General features: G+C 43.9%; 1 protein-coding gene across 1 annotated transcript in view; it reads left to right on the plus strand.

Moving 5' to 3' along the window:
- SOX30 (SRY-box transcription factor 30) overlaps window positions 1-23176 on the plus strand; it is a 698329-nt gene that overhangs the window by 410414 nt on the left and 264739 nt on the right. The window contains exon 3 of the mRNA XM_069652843.1: window positions 16202-16369. Coding sequence (XP_069508944.1) covers window positions 16202-16369 — 168 coding nt within the window. The remainder of the gene's footprint in view (window positions 1-16201; window positions 16370-23176) is intronic.

Raw genomic sequence — 23176 nt, forward strand, 5'->3', positions numbered from 1 at the left:
AACAATAAATTTCTGTGATCAGTAAGGACCGTTACTGTATGTCTTGCTCCTTTAAGAAAATGTCTCCATTCTTCAAAAGCGGACTTTATTGCTAACAGTTCCCGATCAGCAATTGTGTAGTTCACTTCAGCAGCAGAAAACTTTCTAGAAAAGAATGCAACTGGATGTATTTGACCAGTAGTTTCATTCCTTTGAGAAAGCACCGCCCCCAACGCTAAATTTGAAGCATCCGCCTCCACAAAAAAAGGTTTAGAAAGATCTGGATGAATTAGAATTGGACTAGAAGTAAATCTTTGTTTTAACTCTTGAAAAGCCTTTTCTGCTTCAAGGTCCCAGTCAAATTTCACTCCTTTTTTCAAAAGTCTCGTTATAGGAGCAACCAGTCGAGAAAAACCTTCTATGAATCTCCTATAAAAATTGGCAAACCCTAAGAAACTTTGTATTTCCTTAACCTTAGTAGGAGGGGGCCATTCAAGAACGGCTTGCACCTTTTTAGGATTCATTTCTAAACCCTTAGGTGAAATTATAAAACCTAAAAACTCCACAGAATCGGTATGGAATTGACTTTTTTCCAATTTGGCAAACAAATGATTTTCTCGCAATTTTTGTAACACCAAGCGCACATGTTTCTGATGTTGATCTAGGTCAGAAGAGAAAACCAAAATATCATCGATATAAACGACAACAAAAATATCCAAGAATTCTCTAAAAACCTCATCAATGAAAAATTGGAAAGCCGCTGGAGCATTACATAGACCGAATGGCATAACTTGATATTCAAACAGCCCAAATCTGGTCTTAAACGCTGTCTTCCATTCGTCCCCTTCCTGCACACGTACAAGATGGTAAGCTCCTCTCAGATCTAATTTAGAGAAAATATTTGCTCCTTGTATTTGATTAAGCATTTCTGAGATGAGAGGAAGAGGATACCGGTTCTTAATAGTGACTTTATTAACTGCTCGATAATCTATGCAAGTTCTAAGCGAGCCATCCGGTTTTGGTACAAAAAATAAAGGAGAGGCCGCAGGTGACTTAGAATGACGAATAAATCCTTTGGCCAAATTTTCCGACAAATATTCTTTTAAATAATCATTCTCTTTCTCAGTAAGAGCATATACCCTACTACTAGGCAAAATTGTTCCTGGCTCCAGTTCAATTTTACAATCAAAGGATCTATGGGGTGGTAATTCTCCTGCCACTTTCTCATCAAATACGTCCCAGAAATCTTTGTAACACTGGGGAAGTTGACCCACTACAGCTCCCACATCATGACCTCCAATTCCAGTCTCAGCCAGAAAACTAGATACAGAATTACTTTGTTTTACCTCTTCCTCTAAGAGACTTCCTGAAAAGCAATTCTCTTTACAAAAATCGGATTGCATGTCAATTGTCCTAGCACTCCAATCAATTAGGGGATTATGAAGAGTAAGCCAAGGCATGCCTAAGATAATCTTCAACAAAGGGGCATCAATTAACTCAAATGAAATTATCTCTCTGTGACCTCCTGATAACTCCAAAGTTAAAGAACCAGTTCTATGAGTAATAGGACCAGAAGATAAACATGTACCATCAACAGCCCTAGCCTGCTCTACAACCTCCTTCAGAATAATTGGAATTCCCAACGATTTGGCCAGACCCCAATCCATGAAATTCCCAGTCGCACCAGAGTCAATCATTACAGGACCATTTCCCTTACACTCCAAATCAAAAAATAAGGATACATTTATGGTTATATGAGGAACCGCTGTCTGCACCGTATTGGCGATCTGTTGTACCTTGACTGCTGAGGAAGAAGTCTTCTTGGGAGTGTAAGGACAGTTTCCTAAAAAATGCCCACCTCTTCCACAGTATAAACACAAATTATTCTCTCTCCTCCTAGTCTTTTCCTCCACTGTTAACGGGCCTCTGATTCTTGGAGATGAATTATTCCCTTTGGGTCTACTCTCTATTTTGGGTCTATCTACTCTAAGTATAGACTTTACATCACTCTGACCATGACGTCTCTCTGCCTTCCTTTCACTCAAACGGAAATCCAATTGAATAACCAAATCAATCAGACCTTCACAAGTAGGAGGGCGTTCAACTACTCCAGACAAGGCATCCTTTAACTCATCTCTAAGGCCCCGATAAAACAACGAGGCTTGTTTAACCTCGGGCCACTTGCTTTCTAACACAAGGGACTTAAATTGTGTTATATAAGCAATCAAGTCTCTATTACCTTGTTTTAATTCTAAAAGTTCACCATCCACTTCCAGAGATAGCTGTCTTCTATCAAACATTTTTCAGAATATCTCTAAAAAGTTGGTATAATTTTCTAAAACCGCACTCTTTTGACTCACCAACAACCCAGCCCAAGCAGATGCTTCCCCAGAAAGATATGACAACATAAATGTTATCTTAGAAGCATCCGATGGAAATAATTCTGGTCTACTCATAAAATGTAATTCACATTGTGTTAAAAACACCCTAAATCTCTTGGAATCCCCATGATAACGTTCTGGGGACGCCAAAGGCACTGGCATAATTATACTCCTTACCCCTTCTGCCACTGTAGGCGCCCGTTGTATGTGTGGTAACTGATCTTCTCTTTCTAACTCTGGTGGAGAACCTGCGCCCCCTGAAACCTCATCCTCTCTCCTTTCTCCCCTCTGTTGAATTTGTGTAACTTTAACACTTAAGTCATCCACCTTTTGACTAAGTAAAGCATTCTCATCCCGAGAAATTTTCAACTCCTCCCGTAACTCCCTAATCAAAGATCCTAACATCTCCATGGATTCGTCGGGGTTCATGACAGCTCGGGCGGACTAAATTATTGGCCTTTCATTCTGTCAGGCTGAGAGGTCCTGTATCCGCGGAAGCTGCTGAACCCCCGACAATCCCCCTGAGATGTATTTCCCAGAACTAGTTTTCAATACAGCTCTGTAAACTACACCCCAAAGGGAAAGGGGGAATGGGACAACAAAACAACACCAGGCAGACTGCGTCAAGGCTAATCAGTGCTGAACCTGCAGAGGATAAAGAATAACATATACACTTTCTTAATTCACTTACTTAACCTTATGAATGGGAAGTAATTAATCCTTAACTAATAATTGAGAATCCTACCTGGTTCTTCTCTTGAAATTTCTTAGAGAAGCGGATAAGAAGCTGAAAATCTCTCTTACTTGCGATACTAGAAATTCCCAGCAACTTCTTACATTAGGCAAAACTGGAAGTTTTAGTTCTTTGTTTGTCTTTTTTCCAACTTGCACTGGTAGTTCAATTAGATTGTCTTTAAAATGTTCTTTCTTGTAACATCAAAACTTTTCAAACTATTTATAATTATCTTGAGTCTTTGAATCCTTGAAGAAAGAGGAAAAAACGTGCTAACTGCACACGCAGGTTATTTCCATTAATCGTTGAACTTCACATAGAAATCTTCCTGGTTGAAGAACACGCGCAAACGGATGAAGACGCGCGATCCAAGTAATCCACACGCGCAAAAAATCCACACGCGCAACAATTCACACGCGCAATGGTCCACACGCGCAATAATATTCTCCTGCGAGACACGCGAAATAAGAACACCCGCGCTATTGAGTTCAAAAGCAACGAAGTGATTGTCACGCGCAAAATTACTCGCGATGGAAAAAACACACGCGCACTCACAAGGCACGAGACGAACAGATTCTCGCGCTTAAAATCACACGCGCTTTGTATTTCACACGCGCTTTGTACACACGCGATAAAAATCACACGCGCTTTATATTTCACACGCGAATTGTATTTCACACGCGCATTGTACACACGCGATAAAAATCACACGCGCATTGTATTTCACACGCGCTTTATACTTCACACGCGCTTTGTATACTCGCGCTAAAAATCACACGCGCATTGTATTTCACACGCGCTTTATATTTCACACGCGCTTTGTATTTCACACGCGCTTTGTAGTTTTCACGCTGCGTATAGCTTTTGGCGAAAAGGATCTCTCGCGCAATAAAACACACGCGCTTTTAAAATGGCACGAGACCAACCTCTGCTCGCGCTCGGAATACAAACGCTAGAAAGCACGCGCTCACTTGAATACGCACGTTACAGTCAAAATCTCGCGCTAAGGAACACCGCACTGGAAACACAAGCGCACACCGATAGTTCAATTGTTTTAGTTGAAACACTACTTTTAACGAATTTTCAAGGAGACTGTATTTAAGATGAACAGATTTACAGTAGAAATAAAGTCACTTATCTCCTTAGCGAATTCACAAAGATTTCCTGCTTTTCCTATCTTCCAAAACGAATTCCTGCCAGCTGAAGACTTCTCCTGAACCCCCAAGAAAGTAGCCGCTCAACTGCTGAGATCTGAAGGATAAAATCCACCAGGCCTAATACTAAAGCAGGAGCAGCCACTGAACACGTCCTCTCAGATGGGGTTTTGATGATGAAAGGCACAGAGTGACAGTTTAGAATGTTCATTGTTGTTCAGCATTGTCTTCTAGCCAATCAGAGCTGTCACTGTGAGGCTCCATCTTGCCTTGGGTCAGAACCAGGATTCTGAATCATCAAGTGAAGGCCTAACCAACTATAATGGAAAACTTCCCACCCACACAAAGCTAATCTGAAAAGGATAAATAATGAAAAGGAAACTTGAATAAGAGAAGGAAACCTGACAAAAAGTAAACAAGCTCACCGGAATACTTGGTTCACCCCCCATTTGAAAGAACTAAGAATGCGCAAAAGGAAACTAGAAACCCAATGGCGCAATACCCCCACAGAAGAGAACAAACTACAGCTTAAACTCTTCGCTAATAATTACAAAAAAGAAATTCTTCTCACTAAAAAGAATTTAATGAAAGAATCGAAAAATCCAACTCCAATACCAGAGAACTATTTGCTATACTAAGGGAACTAGAATCTCTCATACCCCAGCCACACAACATAACTAAAGACAAACAATGGTGCACTAGCGTACAAAATGTTCTATCTAATAAAATCAAAACTTGCCAAACTAAAATCGCACTGAAAAAAGACTCCATAACCCCTAACGCATCATCGCCTAGTAACCATGCCAAAACTACCAACCCATCAAGCCCGAATCTTTTCAGGTTCACTAAAATATCCATCCTAGAAACAGAAAGGGTTATAGCCTCACTTAAACCATCCAACTGCAAAGGCGACAACTGCCCACCACAAATAATCAAGGATGCTGCCAGGGACCTTGCTCCCTTTATAACCAAACTGATCAACGCATCCTTCTCCTCCAACACCATACCTAATAATCTCAAAGAATCCTGGGTCCTGCCTCTCCTCAAGAAGCAAACCTTAGACCCCGCTATTCCCACCAATTACAGGCCCATCACCACGGTACCGTTCCCGTTGAAGATAATAGACAGAGTAGCATACCTACAAATCCAGCAATATCTAGAAACCCACAAAATTTTAGGCACCCGCCAATCTGGTTTCAGACCACAGCACGGTACTGATACAGCCCTAATTGACCTTAAAACCCAGATCAATGAGATCAACGACAAAGGAAACACCGCCATGTTACTCCTCCTTGACCTGTCGGCGGCCTTCGACCTGGTGACTCACACAGTCCTGTGCGAACACCTGGCCTCGGCAGCCCAGTTCTCGAAAGAGGCCATAGTCTGGCTACAATCATTCTTGGACAATCGAACTATGAGAGTCTTCTCCTCACTAGCCTCAGCAGACCCCATCAGCATAACCTGCGGTGTTCCCCAGGGCTCCTGCGTCTCCCCAACTCTCTACAACATCTTTACCAAGCCCTTATTTGACAAGTTGGACAGACTGGGTGTCACATACACTAATTATGCAGACGACACGCAGATCCTCATACCCCTTTCGGGCAACTTCGACTCAGATATGGCCTTGGTAAACATATCTCATCTCATCTCATCATTCAAGCATGGATGGCCACACACGGCCTATGCCTGAAGGATGAAAAAACTGAAATCCTGCTCCTCGGCTCCAACGCTAATCTAAAAAAACTCAGCCCCAACTACAAGGCTTTCAACATCTATGGCAATACCATTACAGTTGCCAAAACAGTGAAAACTTTAGGCTTTCACCTAGACTCAGCCTTGTCACTAAAAAAACAAGTAAACTCACTAGCATCCTCTACCGCCTACACGTGCAAGCTAATCAGAGCAAGTAGAGCACTCCTCTCCCAATCTAGCTGCATCATCATCGCTAATGCCCTAATACTCTTCAGACTTGATTATTGTAATGCCATGTACCTAAGAGCCAACAAATATATAATCAACAAACTCCAAACACTGCAAAACAATGCACTCAGAACAGCCCTCAACTTACCCTCCAAGGAACACATCTCTAACAAAAGAAGAGAACACAAATGGCTCAAAATCTGCAACCCCATCTCACTCAAAACAGCTTAACTTACTTTCAAATGCTTAAACAACGCAGCCCCCCACTCCCCTATCTCGCAGCCAGAATAGTAAAAAAGACTTCCACCCACCCCACCAGAATGATTAACTCTTACTGCCTTCAGGTACCCAAATTTAGACAAATGAAAATGGGCGGCAGTAGTTTCCCTGTCATGGCAGCCTAACATTGGAACGCCCTTCCACTCAACATCAGAGCAGACCAATCCTACCACAGCTTCAGGCGAAACATTCTCACCTGGTTACGATCCAATGATCCTTACGACTGATCTGCGCACTTTCATACTAACAAACCATAGCCAACTTGACTGTATATATGTATATCCCTTAAACTGACCTGCCGAAATGTAATTAACTTTATGTATGTATGTAAATATGTGCCTATCTAGCAACTAAGCTTTTATGTAACCTTATCTTCCTGTTCTCTGTTGCACCCTGTTCCCTCTGGGTTTTGCGTGCCATACTAAATAAATAAACAAACAAACAAACAAACAAACAAACAAACCTATTTCATAACACTACGAATGATGAGCTAGCTAAAAAGACGGCGAGTATGCTGTCAGTATTGACAAAACCAACAGCAGCCAAAACATCTGCAATCTCCAGAACTGATTCATGCTCCAGATCCTTCTCTGGTTTCCCTGGGTTTCAAGAGTGAAGGGTGAGGCTGAAGGTAGGGTTTTTTCTCCCACCAGATCTCATCAGTTGGTTCTTCAGTCTTACCCACAAATAAGGCCTCTAAGTGATGATCCTCCTCGGTCCCTTGGGAATTGGGTAGGAGAATTTCCCCACATATGGAGGCCTGACAGACCCTAACCTCAGAATCCTGGGTGCTTTCGGTAGCCAGCAGAGGGATTGTGCTTCCTCTGCCCTGTCTCCCTCCTTCCCCCTCCACTCTAAAACAGATTGGGTCCCCTGTCTAAAGCTTGAGATCTCCAGACTTCTGGGGATAAAGGCTATAGAAGAGGTGGAAAGCCTAGAGGTTAGACAGGGTTTTTACTCTTGTCTGTTCACTGTTCCAAAGTCCAACCAGGCAGGCCTGCACACCATCTTGGACTTTCACGCAGATACGGTCTGCTTTACACCACAGAGATTGGATCTGTTCAGTGGATCTGCAGGATGCGTTCCTAGCTCCCTACATTTGGCCCGTGCATCAACATTTTCAGAGATTCTCATTGGGGCAGTCACATTACCAGTACAGAGTGCTTCCCTTTGGACTAAACTCGGCACCCAGAGTCTTTACGAAGATGATGGCAACAGTAGCTTCCTTTTTCGGTTTCCAGGCTGTCCATGTCTATCCGTACCTGGTGGACTAGCTGGTGAGTGGTCAGTCTCTGGAGAATGTAGAGGCGCAGTTCTACTATCTTCTGTATTTGCTTGCCAACCTAGTTCTTTCATTGAACTGGAAGAAGTCAAACATCATCTGATTTTCGTTGGCTTTCCTCTGCACACCCAGCTGGCCATGGTCGTCCTGACCATGGAGAGAGTAGCAGACATTCAGACCACCTGTTCCTCCTCTGACAGCAGCATTGCTTGGTGGTTCCAATGATTCCTGGGCTTGATGGCATCTTGCATTCAGGCAGTTCCTGAACACACTGAAGATGTGGAGAACCCAGTTGACACTGAGACTCTCAAAGCTGCAAGGGTAAGATCCTCAATCATGACTTATTTAGATTTTGCAGGACTTAACCCAGGATTTACTTTGGTCGTCCGATCTTCAGAATCTGGTACAAGGGGTTCCTTTCCACGACCCTTCCCCAGATGGAAATCAGAATGGATTTTTCCCTTCTTGGCTGGAGTGCAACATTAAACTCTCTTCAAATATTCAACCTATGGTCGCATGAGGACCGCACACAACATATCAACGACCTGGAGCTGAAGGCCATTTTCTTAGCACTGAAGGTCTTTCACCCCAATATTCAGGGCAAGGCGGTATCGGTAAGGACAGACAATTTCGTCACGATTTTTTACATCAGCAAACAGGGACGAAGAAGGTGCCCACCTCTTATTCGGCTGACCTTGCAAATGTTGGAATGGACTGGACAGCAAGGGATATGGCTTCAGGCTGTTCATTTACCGGGATCATCAAACACAGAAGCAGATCAACAGAGCCATCTGGCATAAGCCACACATGAGCAGCAACTATACCCACAAGTGGTGGAGGATCTGTTCAACCAGTGGGGATTACCTCAGGTGGACGCTTTGATTCCAATCTGAATATCCACTGTCCTATGTATGCGTTCACGGGAGGACAAGGAAAGCGTTCTCTCAGAGGTGCTCTGAGAAGTCTATGGGATGGAATGACAGCTTATGTCTTCCTACTTTATTTTTCAAATGTATTTATTGTGCATTTGTAAGGTGCTTAGACATCGAGTAAATTGTGTTTCAAAGCGCCCACAGGGCAACAGTGAAGGAACATGGGAGTGAAGGCAATTATAATAACTATAAAGAAATAAAGAGGCAATCTTGGCCTTGTGAGCATTTAGAATGTGAACGTGCAAAGTGAGTGAGAGAGGGTAAAGGAGGGGGTGGGGGGTAAGTGCTAGGTGTGCCACGGAGGGAAGGGCTAGGGAAAGAGTTGCAAGTAATTGATAAGTGCCAGGCAGAGATCACTTGGTAAGAGTGATCAACTGACAAAAACAATAAGTGCAGGCCTGTGAGATGGCATAGGCCACTGGGGACCAAACGGCAAGTGCTGAGAATGGGCGTAAACTGAAGGTTATTGGTGGGGGAGGCCAGGGCCCAGAAGGACACATAAGGGCCCTGGTCACCAATATCAGCGACTGTGAGGTTAGTAAGGGAGGGAGAGGGGGAAGGAGGAGGTGAAAAGGGAGGTCTTGAGGAGCTTCTGTAATTTGAGGAGGTCCGGCCCAAGACGGAGAGGAAGGAGGAGGCTGTTCCAGAGGAGGGAGCCAGACGAGGAAAGAGATCAGCCACCAGCTCACTGTTTAAAGAAGCACGTGAGAGTTGGCACCGGAGGAGCGTAAAGATCTGGAGGGAGAGTATTTGGTAAGAGCCAATTGTACATAGCGTGGTCCCTGGCCCCAGACAGCCTTGTGGATGATGGAGAGGGATTTGAATTTGATCCTTGCAGAAACCGGGAGCCAGTGGAGATTTTTTATGGCTGGAGAGATGCGGTCCCTGGGCTTGAGGCAAATGATACTTATTTTAGCCCTATTCTGTATAAACTGGATGGGGCATAGAGAGGAAGAGGGTAGATTGAGGAAGAGGTGGTTGCAGTAGTCCAGCCTAGAGAGTCGCAGAGCTCTAGAGACATTGAGCTTCTGGGGGAAAGTGAGGAAAGGAAGGATTCCTTTGAGGAGGTAGAGTTGAAAGTGGGCCTTCTTCGCAAGGTCCGTGATGTGAGGGATGAAGGAACGAGAGGAGTCGAAGATGTCTCGAAGGCTTCTGGCTTCAGATGAAGGAGAAGGGGGAGCCCATGGAGGGTGGCCAGTGTGAGGGTAAGAAAGAGGGAACACGGGTCCCAATAAGTAGGATCTCAGTCTTGCTGGTGTTGAGGCAGAGGTCATTGGAGACACACCAGTACTGGATGGCAGCTAGTCAGTCAGGAATAATGGAGGAAATAAGGAGAGGATCGGAGGGTAGTTTCAAGAGGAGTTGCATGTCGTATGTATAACTCTGGAAATGAGGGGAAAAGTGGGAATTAGATGTGCAAGCGGAGCAAGATATATGTTAACGAGCCAAGGAGAAATTTTGGAGTCCTGGGGGACGCCACAGGTGGAGATAGAGGTGGGGGAGGAGAAAGAGCCCAGAATACCCTGGGAGGGATGGTCATTGAGGAAGAAGGTCAGGCAATCCAGTGCCTGCTCGGAGATACCAAGAGGATGGAGTGGTTGACCGTATCAAATGCAGAGGAGAGATCCAGTTGAATGTGAACAACTGGAGAGTTAGAAACAAGAGATGCAAGCAGTTCTTCACAGATGTTCAAGAGAGCAGTTTCCATGTCTTTGGATGCTCGGAATCCAGATTGAATGTTGTGTAGGCAACCGACAAGTTCAGTGTGCTGGGTCAATTGGGTGAAGGCCAACTTCTCCAATAGTTTCCCAAGCAAGGGAATGATGGAGATGGAGATTCCTACTTAAATAGTTGTCAGATATCTTATGCCAGTGCAAACATTCTCCCTTAAGGTCAAGTTCTTTGTATTTATACACTTGTAGAATTTAAATAGGAATTTAATATTTGTTATGACGAATAGTAAGTTGTTTACATCATATGCTTCTGTATATACAAGCCACTCCAAAATGGCTTTGCTTTTGTAATTTTACTTGTTTGGTTATCCAGGTTGTCACATGATGAGAGGTTGAACAGGAAGTGAACAATGAAAAACCTTATTAATGAAGCCGTCCCATTACGAACGTCCCTTTTCTGCTTAAAATTCTGGATCGAGTGTCTTTTCTTCAATTTCAAAGCTATATTGAGAGAAATAACATTCTTGGTTCACATCAGTCTGGCTTTAGATCTAGACATGGCACAGAGACTGCCCTCCTCGATTTAAAATCGAATCTCTCCCTCATTGTGGATAATGGTCACCCTGCCCTCTTAATGCTGCTGGACCTCTCCGTGGCCTTTGACCTTGTGGATCATTCTCTCTTGGTCACTAGGCTGCAAGATGTGGCAGGCTGTTCCGATGGCCACTGTTCAGTGGGTTGCGTCTTTCCTGGGTCCCCTCAATGCAAGAGTTGCGGTTGATAATGCAGATCCATTACAGATGCCATCTCTTGAGGGGTACCACAGGGATCCTCTATATCACCGACTTTTTTCAACATCTACATCTACAACTTGCCTTTCGTGAACCTCCTCGGCAGCCTGGGTGGCCAATATTCTAATTACACTGATGACACTCCGGCTGTCCTGAAGCTCTTGTGTACTTACACACAGGATGCTGCAAACATTAAGTTGATTTATGACTCCATCCACGCTTGGATGGCAGCCAATGCCCTGCCCCTGAATAATGATTGTAACTGACCTCCTACTTCTCCCCTTCTGTTCCTGATACTTGTTGTTAGTCTGTGGTTTTATGTGCGCCCTGAGAGCCATGGGTGAGAGGCGTAATATAAAAATTAAAATAAATAAATACATAAACATTGTTTTGTATTGGTTAAACCAACCCGAGGAAGTCCGAGTGAAGGGCAGAACGCATGGCTGATTTTTCATCTTCATGGATACCTATCTGGTTCATTCGCTATATTACAGGCTTTATAACTGTTACCAGACTTTGTGATATATTTTGTTAATAAACACACACACATCTGCACTCTGCCATTCTATCCAATGAGTGCCCAAGTCCTTTTTTGTTTCTGTAATACTGTTTCCCTATTAGTGCATGTCGAGGGATACAGTAACGGTTGTGTTGATATATATATATATATATATATATATATGATAGACCATTTGAGACAAGTTACACATTGCACAGCGCCACCTAGTAGCCATCACTGGAAGTTTGCCTCCAGTTCTGGGCCACATCAGCAAGCCATTGTGGTTATGTAAATTAGCCTAAATGCAAGTATTTTTCTCCAGGAAATTGTCTTTGTCTTAGAGGGCAGTGCTGCTAGTAGGTGCAGTTGTGGAATGTGTAACGTGGCTCATATGGCCTATCCTACTTTCAAATTTCACGTCAAAGTTTTTTTCCCCAAGCCTTTTTAAATCCACCGTAACTTTATTGGTGTGTTTTATGTACATATATATGTATATATATATATATATATATATATATATATATATATATATATATATCTTTTCTTTATTCCGAAATATTCAATTTTCATCAAATTACAGCTGCAAACGCACATACAAAGTAAGTGAAGCAATCCTAAAATGTCAGCATAAATAATCTGACAATACTAAAATCACATGTATAACAGAAAAGCCTTCCTAAAAAATTTAACCAACCACTGCCTAAACAATTTGCAACATTTAAAGTAATATCAGGTATGCAAGCGGATTTAAAGCAAATTCATAGCCACTGATGTTTGTCCGGTTCGTTCTGTTCTAAAATGTGGCATAATCCATCTGATTCAATATCTTCTATAGAGTGGGCATTAGAAATACATTTCAAATGGATTGTGTCCTCCGCCGTATTCCTCATCTTTGATATCTCGTCCAGCTTCAGCTGCTTCTCGGCAGAGGGCGTTGTGCGTCGATGGCATCGATTCGAGTCGATATCCCTCGAAGGCCTCCGTCGAGGGTGACATCATCGGGTGTACAAATAGCATGCGTGGCGCCCGTTGGCCTCAGTTCTGTTTTTCCCCCTTCTGTTCGTGTTGGCTGTAGTGTAGGCAATCAGTAATCGCCCTGCGAGAGCTGAAGCTGTAACAGCATGGAACATTCTACAGCGAGGTAGGCTTGGAGGGCGATGAGGAATACGTTGGAGGAACATCCAGTCGAAAGAACGTTACCAGTTGGTAAGTAACTTGTTCTTCGAATCGTTTGTGTCCTCCAAAGTATTCCTCATCTTTGATAGACTTCCATAGCAGTATGCAGAATTTGGAGGAGGGAGTAGAATTTGAAATTGTCTGCATTTTATAAGGCCGAATACAGTACCGCCTTACCAAAGGCAACATCCTGAGAGTGGGAAGCATCTAAACAGTAATGCTTTGTGAATGTATGCAGCGATGACCAAGTTGCTGCATCACAGGTAGATTTAATAGGCACGCCCCTTTGAAGGGCTGCAGAAGAGGCTATACCTCTGGTAGAATGAGCTCTCAAGCCTTCTGGCGGGTCCTTGCCTGCCAATTTGTAATATTCTGAGATGCCAAGAATAATCCACCTTGATAATGTCTGTTTTGAAACAGCTTGACCGAATTTCCTTCGAGTGTAACCAATAAAGACTTAGTCATCCACTCTGAGTTTGGAGAACCTAGAAATATAAAAGCTTAAAGCTCTTCTAGGGTCCCACCTATGGATCCTTTCTTGCTCTTTACCGGGATGCGGCATTGGGGGTAGAACGCCGGTAGAACAATTTTCAGATTCAAATGGAATTCAGATACAACCTTAGGAAGGAAGGCGGGTTTTATCCTTAACACAACCCTGTCTTTGTGGAATACAGTATAGGGTGGCCTAGAGGAAAGTGCCTGCAACTCGGTCACTCTACGTGCAGATGTCAATGCAATCAACATTGAACATCAAGTCGAAAGAACATTACCAGTTGGTAAGTAACTTGTTCTTCTGCACAATGGGCAGTGCTCAGATCGATCCAAGTGCCCTTTACAGTCATGGAAGCTAATGGGAAAATATTCAAGTGACATTTTAGAAATGATAATCTCTTACAGCCGTTTGTGATTAAGTTAAAATATAACTCAGGCCCAAAAGGTTTTTACAAATCAGGTATTCCACTACAGTTGTACCTGCAAATGTCCCATAAAAATGGGTCCTTACCCAATCACCATAAACAAGCATCACTGCTGTAACATGTTTACTTGTGATTACAATTCTTTTATTTCACAGATGCTCATAGCAAGTATTGTTTAGAACTGCCTTAATATGTGTTAGTCATTTGCACGCCAATACATCCTTGCTATTAGTTCATAACAGGCCTCTTTTATGAGAGAGGGCATACACCTAAGGCCATATTAATCAGGATAGTTGGAGCATTTTAAGATAGGAAAAACAGTTTCTTTAAAATCATCTTTCTTCTAATTCTAATAAGTCGTATGATCAGCATATGTTATATGATGTATAACCCCATCATTCAGCCCAAAACAGGGTTGATGATCTTGCCTGGGCCTTGTAAACCTCGATAACTGTAAGTAACACCTTTCCTCCATATTTATTAGCGAATGCGTGAAGAGCCCATGCTTCTTGTCCCACAACACTTTGCCTACGAACTATGAAATATCTCAGTTACATTTAAATATTCAATGCTTGTTCCTTTTGCGTGCCATCAACATAGTTTTAGCAGTTTTAACAATCAGACGTCTAACCCATAATATTGGCGTAAATTGACATCCAAGATTTAGAAATCAAGACCAAATCGTCAGCATACAGTAGGATTCCTCTTTTTGTGTCTTTAATAGATGGGGCATCACAATCCAGACTTTGGATATGTAAAGCCAACTAGTTAATGTGCAACACAAATAAGGTGGGAGGGGGGAGTGAGAACACAACACTTTCTGACCCAATCTTAAAATCAAAAGGGGTTGTGCACTCCCTTATTTCCCCATATTTTGCCCTTGCCATATTCTTTTTACATAATGCTTTAATTGCTTCTGAAAGGGTGTAAGGGATACACACATGATCTAAAACTGCCCACAAAGTATTTCTATCCACTCTCTCAAATGCTACTTTAAAATCAATAAAAAGCATATGATATGATATTTTATTTATATAGCGCCTATACACAATGTGTTTCAAATTGCTTCAAGGCACGGGAGGGAACAAGGGAAAATACAATGACATTCTTACAGGCAATGAACAGTAAGGATGTGAAATTAACTATCATACTCGGCCTGACGACATTTCAGATAGTGCAAGAGCTAATACATAGATAAGGAAGGGAGGGGAAGAGTGGGAAAGAAATGGAAACAGACAGGCGACTACCGTACTAGGCCTGACAACATTTCAGATAGTGCTGGTGGGGGGCGGGGGGGCATGTAATGGGAGGGCGAGGAGACATATGAGGTTGCTATCATACTAGGTCCAGGGACAATTCTGATAGAGTAAGTGCATAGATGAAAGTAAGGGGAGGAGGGGAGGAGATAGGAAAAGGGAGAAAGGGAGAGGAGGAGAGAACAGAGAGTAAGCAGTCAAAAAGAGTGGAGAAGCAAGAGGGGAGAGCGAATACAATTGCAAAAGTCAGTAGTAACACATAATGTTGCAAGCCAGGATACAAGATGAAGATGGGAACAGCATGATTCAGGGCCACCATGAGTACATGATGCAAAGGAAGTCCATTATGAGAGTTGAGAAAGGGCGACGCACCGTGAATCAATGAAGTCCATAAAATTCAAATAAAATATTGGCCACAAGACAGTGATGGTGAAACCAGAATGTATCAGGACAGACTCCTGCAGAAGTATGCCGGAGGGGGGAGCAGGGTAGAAGAATGAAGCAAAACAGGCAACACCTATGTGCGAGAAGGGTGGGGGGCACAAGGGAACAGCACAGGGGGACCAGAAAGAAATATATATATATTTCAAAAGGGTTTCAAGACCGTCTCAAGCTTCAAGGATATTCTAAGGTTATGAATACGATGCCTATAATGGAGACCTATCAATGATTTCCCTCAGTTTAGTGAGTTTAATTATGTACTTTGATATGTCTAATCTATAAATGTTTAAATATTATTTAATTGGGAAAATACTGCACAATATTTATACACATTATTTGAGATTGTTTTTCTGATTTCAATACAATTTCTGTTGTGTTTTGATTTTATATTTCTATGGTTGACCACTTTAGTCCAGTTTGTATTTTGGTATGTTTTAGACTGATTTCTCCAGAAATAATTTCTGCCTTTGTTTATTGAATAATTGCTAATACGATATTGACAACACATTTTATATTGACATTTTTACTAGACATGTATTTGTATTTATTTAAAACACAAGGTATTGCATATATGTGATGTGCTCTAATTGTGGCCTTTGGGGATGTTTACTCTGCTAGATCAACAACACATGTTTTTTAAGATTCATGAAAAGTCCATATGCAGCTTTTTTGTAACAGACTCCTGCTATAGAAGGTTTCCTCAATTATAGTGTGTAGCTATAAACCCTTGGCCACCTCCATTATATTATAATGTATAGACAATGTTCATCTCTGTTTTTTCCCCTCAGGTTGGGTTTACCAGCCACGGCCTGGCAAAAGGAAGCGCTTCCCCCTGAACGTCTCTAATGTTTTCTCTGGCACCACTCAAAATTTAATCACCACAAATGCCACAGCACTGTACCCATACAGATCTCCTGCATACTCTGTGGTTATTCCCACTCTCACCCACACTGTTGGTAAGTTTATTATTCTGATGTTTTTTTCATATAGTTCAAAAGGCTTCCAGGCGAAAGTCAGGAGTATTCCCACATTTGTGGCATACATCTTGATTCCAATGTATTTACATTTAGATACTTCCCCAGAGCTGTAATGGACACTTTAAAGCTCACATAGAAGTTCTTCATCTGCTCTTCTTCTCAAGTCCATAGACTAGAGTTAAGCAAAGAACTAGCATTCAGCCAACTGTACTGGGTTTGTCCGATCTCCAGGACTGCATCTGCATCCTCTGGGAATATGTGTGTGCTAGCTTAAAGCTATACTCGTATCTCCTTCATTTGGACTAGGACGATATGTCTGGGCTATCTTTTGGATTATGGGTCTGCTCTTTACGACCATTTGTGTCTGCTTTCTGGGGCAGAGTCTGTCTGCATTACAACATGACTATGAGTGGGCACAGATTGTTTTTTACTGTGTCAAAGGTACACTGCATATATTTCCCTGCTTGCCTCCATTATTATTATAGCACCATACATTAATGAAAGCAGATTGGCAATTAGTATTTGAAGCCTCAACCTCCACCCCTGGGTCTGACAAATGTGAAATCTCTCATCATAAAATAGGTGATCAAGCATGATCAGACACGAGACACTGAGCTGGTCATTTGTGATAATCTGTGGCCTCCTCTGGGTCATCAGAAACATCATGGATAAGCACTAGTACTCTCTCTTCACCCTCTAGTGCCTCATTGCGGAGTGAATCCTTTTCCCCTCACTCTGAGCACCAGACTATCACTTCCACCAACGCTCTCCTTACTGCCTATGTTATCCAGCCTCCCTTGGGTGAAGACAGGTTCTTCCCAAAACTCAGACCCTCTTGCCCATGAAAGCTTATTTCAGGGATTAGATTTAGGAGATAATTCCTCCGGCTCCTGCTCCCTCACTGTCACCAGTGATCACAGTTTTGCACTGTTATGAAGTCTGATGCTGGCGGCTTGGTGATGGGTTTGGGGTGACCTTTGTGGCTGGGTGCCAACATACTCTCTGGGATGCAGGCCCAATTGTCTATACAAGGAGGATCCCCCAAGCTCTGCAGGCATCACCAGATTTATGTCCTCAGTAACGCCATGTCCTTGGGCTGTCCATCAAAGGCTTACCAGAGAAAATGATAAACCAATAGAATGATCCCTAGAGGGATGACCTGCCCAAAAGGTAAGGGGCAGGAGCTGCCAGAATACAGCCAAGAGAGAAAGTTACCAACTGTTAGGTCTGTTTTCACAAGATGTCCTCAGGAGCTGCTGAACCCCAAACTCCGTCCAAGATGTTATGCTGTTAACCAAGTTATAAATGGCTGAGCCCGGAACACCCCCAAGGGAAAGGGGAAGTGGATAAAATAACAAACAGTTCAGATTCCAGGCCTTGACTCAGGAGGATATATGCATGGGAAGAGAAAGAATTACTGATTAGCGTATATATCTTATTCACTAACTTTACCTGAATTTCCCTCTACTATATCCAGAGGTATTTAGGAGTTATAAAAATGTTTCAGAACAGTTTTCTAGATCACTCCTAAAAGTTAAGGTTTCCATAAATTGGTTTATTTGCTTCCATCAGCCTCCAAGAGTAGTTTAAGTCTGTGTTACTTACATATGCTTCTGCATAACTCTTATTCTTCAATTCCTGAATCTCTGCTTTTGTTTTCAAGAATTAATTGCTATGTTGTCCATGTGCCCCCCACCCTCCACTCTGGTTGCTGTGTTGTCTGTGTTCCCTTCACCACCCTCTGGTTGCTGTGTTGTCTGTGTGCCCCTATACCCACCTCTGGTTGCCGTGGTATCCGTGTGCCCCCCACACTCCCTCTTATTGCTGTGTTTTTGTTATGACTTGATGGTCGTGAAGATTATGGGGCCTCTGTCCACAAGTTCCACTCAGAAAGATACAAATAACTTCCTGAGCAATCCTTGATGCCACAGGTTTTTTGAGTGCCGAAAAATGCCAGGAACCAGGAACACCGGTGACCCCTCGACCGCTGTAAAGCAAGCAATGGGTCAGTACAATGGCAAACAATACACTGAATAGCGAAGTAACAAATATCAAGGGGCTTACCAAGGGTCTGGGGACAGGAAGAACAAAGATGAGAAATGAGGTGTTCCGTGTGGCTGCAGAGTGTAGCAAGCGGCAGCGGGTAGGCGTAGATTGTTGTAGAAATAAGCACTGCAAGACCTGTATGGAAAAGGTACTCCAAAAGGTAACAGAAGAGGAAATCTGAAAGAAGAACAGTCCGTAGTCCAGGTTCAAGATGTGGTGACAGGAAGACGCCGAACAGTGCCTGATTGGGTCAGCTGTGAAGCACTGAATGAGTGTTCCCTCTCCAGTTTTAAAGGGGCTTAGAAGTGTCACATGACCCATCACGTGACCGATGATGTAGCACGTTTCCTTGTCACATGACCCAAGTTTTCAAAACGCTGCCGGGTCTTCCTGAGGGCGTGACGAAGCAAAGGAAAAAGCCGGCGTCTCCGTCGACTGTCTCCAAGACGCCAGGGCAGCTGCCAACTTTGCAATGGGTGAATAGGACCATAGCGCGTTAGATGCCCTCGTGTGCGCCGCTGCCGTGCTGCTTGAGGGAGTGAGGACATGAGGTCAGAAGGGGAAGGCAGATCAGGACCTGAGATGGAGGGCTTAATGACTGCACGGGTATTCGTGTGCGTAAGGTGACCTGTGGATGGTGTAACAGAGCCCCCCCAAAGGCCCACAACCCCGCGGGCAAGCAGGGAAATCCCGATGAAACTGGGCCACCAAACGAAGGGCATGCACATCCCGGGTAGGAACCCAAGAGCTCTCCTCAGGACCGTAACCCAACCAATCCATGAGATATTGGCGCTGGCCCCTGAAGAGACGAGAGCCCAGAATACCCCCAACCTCATAAACATCGGGGTCATCCAGTGACATGGGGGCAGGGAGAGAGACCAGGCGCGTAGGACCAGGGCATGGTTTCAGAAGGGAAGTATGAAAAACTGGATGGACCTTCCAGGTCAAAGGAAGGGATAGGCGATAAGCCACAGGACTCAGGACACCAGACACCCGAAAAGGACCAACAAACTTGGGAAGCAATTTGCGACAGCCAGGCAAGTGTAGATAACGGGACGACAGCCAAACTCGGTCCCCCACACGGTAAACAGGAGCAGCAACCTGTTTTTTATCGGCTGAGACTTTCATGGCCAACTGAGCTTCCTGCAGATGGGCAAGAGTCTGGGCATGAACCATGGCCATGTTGCGAACACAAGATGAGGCAGCAGGAGCACAAGAGGATGCATAATCGGGAATGGGCAATGTACGGGGGTGTTGGCCATAAAGGGAGTAGAACGGAGAAAAGCCAGTAGAAGAGTGAAAGGAGTTGTTATGGGCGAATTCAGCGAGATGTAGCAGGTGTACCCATGATTTCTGATGTTGTAGTGAAAGACAGCGTAAATATTGTTCCATGGCCTGATTTACCCTTTCTGTCTGGTCGTCGGTTTCCGGATGGTAAGCAGAGGAAAATCGTGCATCAATACCCAATAATTTAGTGAGCGCACGCCAGAAACGGGACGTGAATTGTGAACCTCTGTCAGAAACCAAGACCGTAGGGAGCCCAAACAAACAAAAAATGGACTTGAAAACGAAGATTTGCCAATGTAGGTGCAGAGGGTATACCAGAACAAGGAATAAAGCGAGCCATCTTTGTGTAGGCGTCTACTACAACCCATACTGTTTCACAACCCTGTGAACGAGGGAGATCAGTCACAAAATCCATTGTAAGGGTATGCCAGGGTCTGAGGGGAATCGGCAAGGGTTGTAAAAGACCCAAAGGGCGGCCTCTACGGGACTTACACTGGGCACACACTGAGCAGGTGTTGACATAATTCTCAACGTCACGCTGCATCGAAGGCCACCAGCACCAGAGTTTAAGTAGATCCAGAGTACGCTGTTGTCCTGGGTGGCCATGGATGGCATCATCATGAGACCATTCCATAGCTAGATTTCGAGTGTCACTAGAGGGTAGGAACAACCTGTTGTGAACAAAAGGTAGACCATCGTGATAAACGGGATCCCATTCTGCTAACTGTTGTGGATGTTGGGAAACCCACGTTCGTATGGCTGACAACAGAGGAGGCGAAGGAGTGCATAAGCATACTACATGCCCGTGGTCAAGCACCGTTTCTGGGAAGACCGGAAGTGACAACCCTCCAGGAGAGCAGGATAGAGCGTCTGCTTTTCCATGAGACAGACCAGGACGGTGTTTCACAACAAAGTCATAGGCTGCGAAGAATAAGTGCCAACTCACCTGACGACTTTTGACGCACTTGAGGGATGCGAGATCCTGCAAATTCCTATGATCAGTGAAAACTGTGACTTGGTGTTTGGCTCCCATCAAATGGTGTCTCCATACCTGAAATGCGTCTTTAATCGCCAGGAGTTCCTTTTCAGTAACTGTATAATGGGACTCAGTAGATGTAAACTTGCGTGAATGATACGCTACAGGGTGTAAATGACCAGAGGTGTCAGGAATAACGGCCTGTGGTGCAGGAGGAAGCAGGTACGGCATATCTAAAAACAACAATTCCCAGCAGGCATGGGGAAATGTGTAGTTCCTTGGGCCTGTCGGTACTCAGCTGCCGCCACTTTGCAATTAGGGATTGGGCTCTTAACGGCCGCACGCCCGAACTCATGTGCTGTTGATTAATGTTGGAGAGCATGGGCAGCGGCGGCGACGGCGGCAGGAGCGAAGCAAGAACGCTGGAGGTGTAAGCGAGTGACGGGAAGGAATCACGCCGGTTATGTCGCAAGGCATCTTTATATCCCGGGGTGCGGCGGCACACGCTCCTTAATCCGCTCCAGAGCTACAGGTCCGGGTCAGCCGTAGTAGGCTCCCGGACCATCAGTTAAGTGTTTCTATGTTTGTTTACTTGGCCGGTTTACGGCATTAACATGGAGTAAATCAAAAGCTTCAAGTATTTATGTCCGGACGTCTGAGGAAAACGTCCGGACCAAAAGTTAAGTGCAGGCACATAAATCCTTGGTTTTTGGGCAAGATAAATGCCAGTCTGGTAGCCGGCACATTGCTTACCTCACGTTCTAAGCACCAGGGAAAATTCAACTCTTCTAATCCGCATTTCCAGTTATTGAGTTTTTTTCTATGTGCAGTGTATTATGTTAATCCATGTTTTGTGAGGCATGTGAACGTCTCAATGTTCTCTGTTCATTATCAGTGTGTTATGGTTTTAAGTCATTTCTAGTTATTCGCTTTTCCCAAATGGAGAAAAGCGCCTTTCTATGTGCATTATGTTGTGCTAATCCATGTTTGCTCACGATTTGTGTAGGGTGGCGTGTTATGTGTTAATTAATTACTGAAGATAGAGTCAGGTTAGGTTGCAGGAGTATTAAGCTATCTAGTCAGGAATTGTAGGGGTCTTTTGTTGTTTTATGTCTTGTTATCTTTCCTCCCTTCCCCTTATTGGTCCATCCCCTTTCCCTAACTCCTTCTTCCCCCCATTGGCTGCCACGTGGCTACCTGTAATTCGAACATCCAGGCGCCCGTGCCAACCACGGTGGGAGGGGTCGATCCATTCGGCTTCTGTGGTTCGGGAGAGGGGATTGAAATCCTCCTCCCTTAAGTTCAGTTGTGACAGAATCAACAGCCCCCGATTTCGGGATTACTGAACCACCCAGGCCAAATGGATAACCCTCCCTCGTTAGCGGAAGTGCTGAGATTCAGGTGGAATTGATACATGTCAGACAGGAATCTAGTACTTTGAAGAATCAAGTACAAGGATTGGTAGCACAAGGGACTCCTTTGGAGGAAGCAGGGTCTTCTACCAGTAGAGCAAGAACAAGAACGCCCACTGTGGTGGTTCAAGCTCCCAGTAGTGTACCATTGGCTGCGCCTGAAAGATTTTCTGGGGATCAAAAAAATACATGACGTTCTTGACCCAGTGTAGGTTACATTCCTGTGTAAACTATCGGCCTTTGAGACTATTCAAGCAAGAACTGCCTTTGTGATTTCATATCTAACAGGAGATGCGGCCGCCTGGGCAATGCCATTCGTACAGAAAAATGATCCATTATTGTATAATTGGGATAACTTTCTGGCAGAATTTGGTCGATTATTTGACCGAAGGGAAGTGTCATTGGCACAAGACAAGGAGTTATTGGCACTAAAACAGGGTACCAGGGATTTGGTTTCTTATGTGACACACTTCAATAGACTGGTAATTGAAACAGATTGGCCAGAAAATAAACAGACAGTTTTATTCTATCAGGGATTGAAAGAAGAATTAAAAGACGCTATGGCACAGGTGGAGCCTCAGCCCAACACATGTACAGCTATGATTGATTTGGCATTAAGGTTGGACCATAGGATGAATGAACGAAAAGGAGATAAGACAAAACCAGAGGTGGTACCTTTTGTACGATTGGATAGAGGAAGGGTGAACAGAAACGGTGAAGGGGAACCTATGCAGATTGGAGGGGTGAGGGGACCTTTATCGGCTATAGAAAAGGTTAATAATTTGTGTTTGTACTGTGGTCAACCTGGACATTATATTCGTACTTGTCCAAATACCCCCAAAAAGATAGGTGGTGGAGATAAGAGCAAAAGCGAGTCGGTAAAAGGATTGGGCCGGCCTTAGGGGGAACACAGGTGTCAGGCTCAGTGGTTGAAAAGTTCCCCACTTGGGTAGCAAATACTTCACGAAAAGGTAATTCTCATTTGTATATCTTGGTAACTTTATTTTTTGCTTGTACAAAACAGATGGTGTCAGCCATGATAGATTCAGGGGTAACTGGAAACTT

The sequence above is a fragment of the Ambystoma mexicanum genome, chromosome 3q (genome assembly GCF_040938575.1).
Source record: "Ambystoma mexicanum isolate Mex_15411 chromosome 3q, UKY_AmexF1_1, whole genome shotgun sequence".
Taxonomy (NCBI): domain Eukaryota; kingdom Metazoa; phylum Chordata; class Amphibia; order Caudata; family Ambystomatidae; genus Ambystoma; species Ambystoma mexicanum.